General features: G+C 33.0%; 1 protein-coding gene across 1 annotated transcript in view; it reads right to left on the reverse strand.

Annotated features, from left to right (window-relative positions):
• Positions 1-8671, reverse strand: part of LOC132733463 (protein RFT1 homolog) — a 36629-nt gene extending 27958 nt beyond the window's left edge. Inside the window, 6 exon segments of the mRNA XM_060720113.1 lie at positions 1713-1847; positions 2615-2716; positions 4398-4587; positions 5187-5389; positions 6183-6302; positions 8553-8671. Of these exon segments, the coding sequence (XP_060576096.1) occupies positions 1713-1847; positions 2615-2716; positions 4398-4587; positions 5187-5389; positions 6183-6263 (711 nt within the window). The 5' untranslated portion in view covers positions 6264-6302; positions 8553-8671.
• Positions 8672-9416: the final 745 nt, after the last annotated feature.

Consider the following 9416-nt stretch of genomic DNA (forward strand, 5'->3'; position numbering starts at 1 on the left):
AAAGGGGCAAAACTCTATTTAACAATGAGTTGATTGCAGTGAACATCCAACGAAACACAAGTTGTAAAATAACATACTTACATGCCAAACATAATAAACACAACCACAGAAATTCTTCAAAAGTTTTTTGGTGGAAATCAGTAATTTTCACAGAAAATTTCCTTAAAAAGGGGGCATAACTCTATATCAATAAGGAGTTGATTACAGAGAAAATCAAACTTTAGCTATGTTTTGATATAGCATACTAAGATGCTAAACATAACCACAATTGTTGATATTTTCATAAGTTATCGGGAAATCAATTGTCTGATGAAAGACAAAAGGTCAACACCATACCACAACACATTCCGATATCAATGAAGGTCTTTGTGTGTTAAAACAAAACCTTAGTGGAAACCCTTTTAATCCATTAACAAGAGGGCCATGATGGCCCTGAGGTAGCTCACCTGTATATAGGCCCCTGGAGCAGGGCCAGTTTAAACCCCAGGGCTTTTATTTGAACAAACTTGGAAGACACCCATTAGAAGATGTTTCTTGATGTTAAGTTTTTACTACACACATATAATGAAAAACAATGACCTCTGCCCTCCCCCACCACCACCTCCCCCCCCCCTGGCAGGGCCAATTTTTACCCAAGGGCTTTTATTTGAACAAACTTGGTAGACACCCATAAGAAGATGTTTCATGCTAAACATCTAAGCTCTAGCTCATTGGGTTTTTTAAAAGAAGATTTTTTAAGTTTTTACTATACACATATAGTTAAAAACAATGACACCCCTGGGGCATGGCCAGTTTTGACCCCAGGGATTTTATTTGAACAAACTTTGTAGACACTTACCAGAAGATGTTTCATGCTTAATATCTAAACTCTAGCTATTTGGGTTTTTTCAAAGAAGATTTTTCAGTTTTTGCTATACACATATAAGGAAAATAAATGACCCCCGGGGCGGGGCCAATTTTGACCCCAGGGCTTTTTTTTTAACAAACTTGGTAGACACCCATTAGAACATGTTTCATGCTTAATATCTTAGCTCTAGCTCTTTGAGTTCTTTAAAAGAAGATTTTTTAAGTTTTTACTATATGCATATAGGGAAAATCAATGACCCCCTTGGGCGGGGCCAATTTTAACCCCAGGGCTTTTATTTGAACAAACTTGGTAGACACCCATTAGAACATGTTTCATGCTAAATATCTTAGCTCTAGCTCTTTGGGTTCTTTAAAAGAAGATTTTTTTAAGTTTTTACTATATGCATATAGGGAAAATCAATGACCCCCTGGGGCGGGGCCAATTTTGACCCCAGGGCTTTTATTGGAACAAACTTGGTAGACACTCACTATAAGATGTTTCATGTCAAATATTTAAGCTCTAGCTCTTTCGGATTTTTAAAAGAAGATATTTAAAGTTTTTTCTTTCGGTTGCCATGGCAACCAGAGTTCTGCATGGAATTAAATTCTTTGAACAATTTTTAAAGGTGACCACCAAAGGAACATTCCTGTGAAGTTTGGATGAAATTGGCTTAGTGGTTTATGAGGAGATGTCATTTAAAGTAAAAGTTTACGGACGGACGGACGCCGGACGGACGGACGCCGGACGAAAAGCGATCACAAAAGCTCACCCTGTCACTTTGTGACAGGTGAGCTAAAAAGACAGTAATAAATGCAAAGTGATATAAGAATGGTGATTTAACTCTAGTTTTGTTTGCAATACTTACTGTATCTTTCTGTTTAGATGGAAATAACTGTTTCACAGAAGTAAAAGGAAAACTATCATCTTTCTTGCCGTATTTGTTGATGTAGAAAATAAAATACCCATAATACACTGCACTCATAACCAGACCATATACCACCTGTAAAATTATCATAACAACTTATATTTATGTATGAAACATATTCAAAATATTTGAAGCTGCAACCCCAGAAGAAATTTTCAAAAGATGAACTTAAAGGAAAAAAATATTTAAAGGCACATAATGCCTCAGACACAAACAAATTTTAACTTCTTTAGAAAGGCAAGCAAATTTTATAATGTTTAGATAATAGATTCAGAGAATATTAGACACTTGTTACATAAATGTGAAATAATTTGTCATAAAAGTATCAAAATGTGAACAAAGTAGTATTTTGACTTTCACACAAAATACTAATTCACTATAACTGTACATGTACCAGAGACATAGCATATCAAAATTAAGCTGCAAAGAGTAATAAAGAGCCTGGTCAAGACTGCTGGCCTGGCTTGATATTGCATGATGACAAACTAATCACTTTCAATTTTAGCAAGGTTTGTGTTATCTTTGTCTCTGCATGTACCTTTTGCCAAAAAAAACAACAGATGAAAAAGATGGTTTGGGTAATTTGCCAATGAGTTACTTTTTGGATTCTATAAAAGTACACCAACATTAAACAGAAATAAAAGCATTTCCAAGGCATAATGGGCCTATTTAGGGAGACACACGCAAAATTTTCATTTTTTTATTTAAATTTTTCTTTCAATATTCTATAAATTTTCCTCGAAATAAATACACTTAGCACTCACAGGAACAAACTTTTCTTTCTAACTGAATGAATAATTCTGTCAAAGTACATGTAACTGTCATATAAATTATTCCCTTACCTGAGCAATTGCAAAGTTAATGAGACCAAGTTGTGGGAGAAAAATCACGAGCACAATAGTTAATAAACATTTACTGAGTTCTGCTACACCTGCTGACAATACCTGAAAATAAAAAACATTATTATGTAATAATTAGATAGATATGTTTATTAGATAAATATGTTAATTAAACTAATTAATATATTTAATTATCTTACTATATGATAAAGATGTTAATAATGAACATATATTTGATATTTGAAATCTAGATATAGAGTTAATAAGGAAAATTCAAGGTTTAAGTGGAAGGTACTAAAGAAATTATATAAGAACAACATTTCTTCATGAAAATTCTTTGTTCAAGGTGGTTATTCTGATAAGTTTTCTAGATAGGGAACCTTCTCACATGATGTGGTTGAGAAAAATATTTTTCATAATATTTTTATATTTAGAGATAGATTAAATATCTTTATAAATAAGTTATAGTCTAAAAGATATGGTGCGAGTTAGGCAGGACAGCTCTCAGTTAACTACCTATAATTGAACTTAAACTAATGTGCATAATTTCATATATTAAATATTAGGGCTGTATATTGTATATTTGCCTATCATTACTCAAAGTAAATGAGCCGCATAATAAACAACAATTTAATGTGATGTTTCAATGTTTGTTTGTTTGATTGGGTTTTACGTCACACAGGCACATTACAGGTCATATGGTGACATTCCAGCTTTACTGGTGAATGATGACCTCAAGTGCCCTTCTGTGCATTACTTCAGGCACAAACTTGCACCTGAGTAAAACCACCGACGTTCCGTATGCTAGCTGTATAGCTTCCTCACATGAAAGAATCCAAAGGTCCTGTCAGGATTTGAACACACAGCAGTGAGGGGCATGTGGTGATGTCTCAATGATCAAATTCACAAGTAATTATAAGGTATCAATCTTTTTTCTATTTCAAAATGTAATAGCTTTTCAGTGTGTGGCAAGATTAAAAACTTCAACAAAGCTCTTTTGAAGATAAGCATTATAGATGTTATCTGAAACTTGGCAAATGTGGGATTTTCTCATTTCATCACAGAGTTCTTCAAACTTTTACCCTTATAACTTCAAGGTTCTTTACCATTTGCAATAGAGGGATCAACATATTGCTCTTATCATCAATTTATTACCAAATTGTTACTGTCAGAGTTTATATGTACCCCTGGATAAGATTGGAGGAAAACCTGCTTTTGTTGAGTTTGGGAGTATCTTTTCAGCTTGAACAGCCTGTGAGTGTCACTATATAATGTGTCACTATATAATTATGTCACTTTTTACCTTCCGCACTCAATTTCTGTTAAATTTTCAATACTTCCTTTATTATCTTGGTAAAATATAAGCCGACCAACACTTAGTGACTGTCATATTATCACTGTAAAATTATATTTATATTGGGAGAATAAGGCACAAATTTGTCTGTCATGAACATTATTTCAGGCATTGGCATTTATTCTGATTAAACCATTATCTCTTCATATGAAAGGTAGCTTCTTCAGTAACAAGTATGTATGTGTTGGCTTGGACAAGTGGTTGGACTAGTATTTAAAGGATTGCTACATGGTTGGCTTCAATCACAGTCAGGAAAAAAAACTGTTGTTACTTAAGCAAGAAACTTCACACTCACATTGCTCAGTACTGGTTGATTCCAGGAACAGATTCGAGAGAGTGTCTTTATTCATATAGCTTCCTACACAATCAAACTAAAAGTAATTCTGTGTAAAACAATTAAAGTATTTATAACATCAACAACAACATACTTACTTTAAGTTTTACAAACATACACTTTTGTCCGATTATGTACAGAGGTCTTGACAAGATCACAAGAACTGTAGATACGGCAAAACTGACTACACCCACACTGTAACTAGGTACAAGGTTCGAGTCTGGTTTCTCCAACAGGAAAATCCAAGCCCAGCCAAGGACCAGTGACACAATCATACTAGCAGGTACCCTGTAAGAAATCAATTTATAGATTATTAAGTCAGCATTGATTTTAAAATCACTGAAACATAGATTTAAACATTATGAAGAACATTATAAAGATTCTTGAAGTATTGCACATTTGTAACATAAAGTTTAATTGGACAATGGTAAAGTTTTTATTATCTTTATACTATTAACAAATATAAAAAATGATTTTTTATCTTCATCATAGAAAGCAGTTGTACAGTATTATCAATTATAAATTTGTGATATAAATACCTTTTGGAGGATAATATGGTTGTGTTTAAATGGTTATTTGCTTTATAATAAAGCTCAAATTTTCTTATCCAAGATCAAACCTTTAAAACCTAAATAACAAAGCTCGACCTTCACAATGATGCTCAATCATTGATAACAAAGGTTAAAGCTTCATGATAAAACTCAAACCTTCTTAAAAAGTTCAAATCTTAATAATAATCCTCAATTCTTCAGAACAATTTTCAAACCTTAATAATAATCATAACAAAGTTTAAACCTTAAAGCTCAAGCCCTCATAACAAAATTCAAACCTTAATAATAATGCTTTAACCTGCATAACAAAGCAAAAAAAAAGCAACTTAAACTTACGTGCACCACATCAGATTGATGATTTTTGACCAATCTTGTTTCTCAAGTTTGCTGAGGCATGCCTTATCAAATGCTTCAGTGGCCAGGAACAGTGTTGTAGAGTACAATAACGTCAACCTGACATTGACCACACCCAACATGTCACGAGAGATGTAGCGGAGGACGAAGGCATTTATAGCAAATGTCATCATTCTCAGCATCAGCTTTAAATAGAAAAAAGAAGAAAAGGAAATAAGAAAAGTTAATTAAGAAATCAATAACAAATTTTGTTCCTATAGTTAAGAGAACAAAATAGGATTTTACAGAAAAAAAGTTTGTTTTAGAATATTTATAATATAAGCTAACAGTTGGATTTTACAAAAATAAAGAAATCTGCATAATAAATGGGATTAATAACAATATTTTGTTTCTGCAGTCCAAGTGTTCTTCATTTCAAAACAGTGCTTATTTGTGAAAAGAATTTATAAGTCTATATTCCAGATTATGCCTATAGATCACTTTAAGATTGAAATATATTTTGTCACCACTACTATGACCTATGTTGACAAGCAATAATCCAATTAGCATTAGCAGGAACAGTTTCTTCATAAGGTAGATTCCAAGCCACTACATTCATTGTGGTCTTTATCACTTCTATCATCCTAAATTACTTCAATGGACATGTTCATTTTTCAATCCAGACAAAGCCATTAGTCATTTTTCAGGGAAATTTAAAAAAAATATACTGTACTAACTGAATAGTGAACAGTATAGAGCATATTAAGAATGCACAAATGCATTGGTTATTCTTGGACATTTCTGGTCACACTGGTAGATTCAATAACCACCAGATGGGTAAGGATTTATTTGAGAAAGTTAATATTGATCACAATTTTGACTAGATTAACAGATTTACTACAAATGCTTTGTGTTACAAGAACATTATAAAAATGTTTTATCATTTTCCTGGCCACATATGTATGAGTGAAAATAAAAATATCTGTAATTTGATATTACCTGTAGTACCATGTTGAATGAAGCTGCTTTAACAGCTCCAGCAAGAAGCTTCTGGTCTCCTGAATCTTTGTTTTCCCCCATCTTTACCAGCTCTTTTAACACCTAGATATCAAATGATTGCTGAAATCAAAAATTTAGGTTTTGTTAGTTTGTTTTACTAGATTTTAACTCCAACATAAACAGTCATATGTTTATCATCATTTCTCGGCAGTGGTTCCTCCTAACAGACTTTCCTGAATAAATCAGTAATTACCTATTTCTCTGCAAGAGACCTGTGAATAGAATTGTATAACTGGCCTGGTCTGTGCCAGTTTCCAATTATTTGTATAAATATGTTGATGTTTGAGGGTCACTAGGTGTGCTATAAAAAGATATATCTATATTTTTTTTATTCAAATCAAAGCCTGAAAAAATGTATTATACAGTGAAGTCAAAGACGGGGACCCCGAGGCTATAAACTATATGTGCATATTTATAAGGAAATCAAATTAAAAAAAAAAAAAAATACAGAATTCTCTACCTTAATAATTAAATAAGGCAAACGGGGAAGCCGGTAAAAATATCGTTCATTTTTCTGTTTTAAAGGAGTCATTTGGTATTACATGCACTGCTTTTATTTTCACTTGGCACACTTGACAATTATGATTAATCCAAAAAGGTGGGATTGTTCCTTTACCAAATACACCACCCCGTATTACATGTGTAGTCTATAGTCGGGCAAGCCGAAGCCTGGGCCCCCTTCACAGTCCAGGCCTTTGACTTCCTAGTGTAACCTATCAATGTTATTATCAGTATTATTTCTTGACGGGTTCAGCCATTTTTAATAAAACTCAATGATACATGGCTGGGTATTCTGATAACAGACCAATCGCAACTTTTCGGCTACAGAGTAACCAGATTGAAAACAGAATACAGTGCTTGAAATATTGAATGCCACTTTTAAAAGCGAAAAATGTAAAATAAAAGGAAGTGGCTAGTCGTACGGGCCCGTACGGCTAGCCAAAAGTTCTAACCGTACGTGAGTCACGTACGACTAGCCAGGACATACTGTATTGGCTAGCCGTACTACACTTTTTCAAAAATATATGGAAGGCGATAGTGCGTATTTTATTTTATGACTTTAAGCGAGGATTTTAGTCTAGAATGTTTACTTTTTAGAGATTAATCGACGTGTTGGCTACAGCAAAGAATGTACTTTGTCATCTCAAGACGTCGAGAAAAAAATAGCATTTGGTTGCAGTTAAATAACATCAATTGAAATAGTTGACAAAATTTTGATAATAATCCTTTTTTGTTTCATTAAGTTTAATTTTTAAATTGAAAAAAAAACAAAAAAAAACAACAAAACACCGAAAATAATTGTTGTTGGGCTCTGATAATTGCGTCAATTACCGACGTTATAGAAGTTTGTCCATCGTCCATCATTAAGGAAAGTTTGCATTATTAAATTATTTTCCTTTTCACCGTTTTTTTTAAATATTCTTTTTATTTATTTATTTAATCCCCTCCGATCATTATTTATTCGATCCATGTGCTCAATTAGCAGATTTAACAATTCATCTTTCATACAAATCGTAAGCATGAAAATCAAGGACGTTATAACATACAACTTTGACAATTTTGTAAAGTTAGATTACAGTATACAACGCTTAATTGTTCGTATTCATATTTATTTTTTTTTTGCAAAATTAAATTGCGATTTATCTTTATTAAAGTGAACACACTAGGACAAATGCGGGGATTTCATTAAAATCGTCGTTTAAAGATGCATTTCGACTTCCATATAATTTTGAAAAGTGCCGTACGGCTAGCAAATACAGTGTGTCCAGGCTAGTCGTACGTGACTCACGTACGGCTAGAACTTTTGGCTAGCCGTACGGGCCCGTACGGCTAGCCACTTCCAAAATAAAAAGGACAAATTTCTTTTATCTGATTTCCTAGTCAAAATATATTGACGTGCCAAAGCTTGATTCTGAGATATTTTCGTTCTAGAGGCGAGATATTGCCCAGACACGAAAATAGCACAATATCTCGTCGCGCAGTACAATTAGTTGGACTAAGGACTAGACCGACCTAAACTATAACAAGCCCTATATTGACTTGGAAATAGAAAGAGGAGACTGAGTTACATCCAGAGTTTTGTTAAAATATGTCATTTATATTCCTTGTTTTAAAAATTCGTCAACAATGTTCAGTGAAAAGCTGTTTTAAAAAAAAACCTGATTGTCAAAATGTAGTCTAAAATATGGGCCGAATTGTCAATGGGGCGAATTCTCTACAAATTTTTTCCAAGATATGTAACAGAAACAAAACAGTTTGATTACTGAATAAGTCACATAGTTAAAAATCTACAATAAAATAATGAATTACCTTAATTTCATAAATAAATGAATAAGCAGCTGTAAAAGTTCTATATTGTTTTCGTTCCACGTATGGGCGCTGCCATATTGTTTGTCTGGTTCCCGTTGCAATAATGACCGACACTAAATATTTCTAGGATTTGTTGTAAGGTGGTTGAACGCCACCAAATATTTTTTATCGATCTACATAATTATGTATATTTAGCTCTGTATGAGTAAACTAATTAGTTGGATTTCATGTAAAATTAATGTGAACATTTTACGATTCGTCTTTTTAGCGATAGCATACTTTCTAGGTGCTGAACAATTTGAGTACGTCAAATGATAGTCAATATGAGAACAATGTGCAGCCTGACCGGGCCTCAAACCCAGGACCCTCGGAAAAACGTACCACGGCACTAACGCCTGAACTATTCACACACTAAACTCCCAAAATTAGTTAACAGTTCGATACTCTTATAAGTATAATTTAGATCCCTTGCGTATAATTAAAGCGGCTTAAAGCAGCTATTAAGGTAAAACATTTAATAAGGTACAATTAAGTTTTAAACCACTACTTCACTATTTTTTTAACAGTAGTTTTTATAAATCTAACATAGCCTTCTGTAGCCACTTTTTTTTTTGGGGGGGGGGGGGGGCGCTTAAAAATTAATTGGTTTGTATACTTTCGACCTGATATATGATCGATGGTCAGAGATAGGAAATTTATACTAAATGACGTAAAATGTTCTGCAAAGAAAAAGACACATTTGCTACATGTACTATTTCCGTGTATATATAGTAAATGAACTAATTTATGCGAACTGTAACTAAGTTTCTTTTGGTAGATACGATTGATATAGATTAAAGTGCATTTTTAAACCATTTAAAACAA

The sequence above is a fragment of the Ruditapes philippinarum genome, unplaced genomic scaffold (genome assembly GCF_026571515.1).
Source record: "Ruditapes philippinarum isolate M1 unplaced genomic scaffold, ASM2657151v2 ctg842_1_1_1_1, whole genome shotgun sequence".
NCBI classification, from domain to species: Eukaryota; Metazoa; Mollusca; class Bivalvia; order Venerida; family Veneridae; genus Ruditapes; species Ruditapes philippinarum.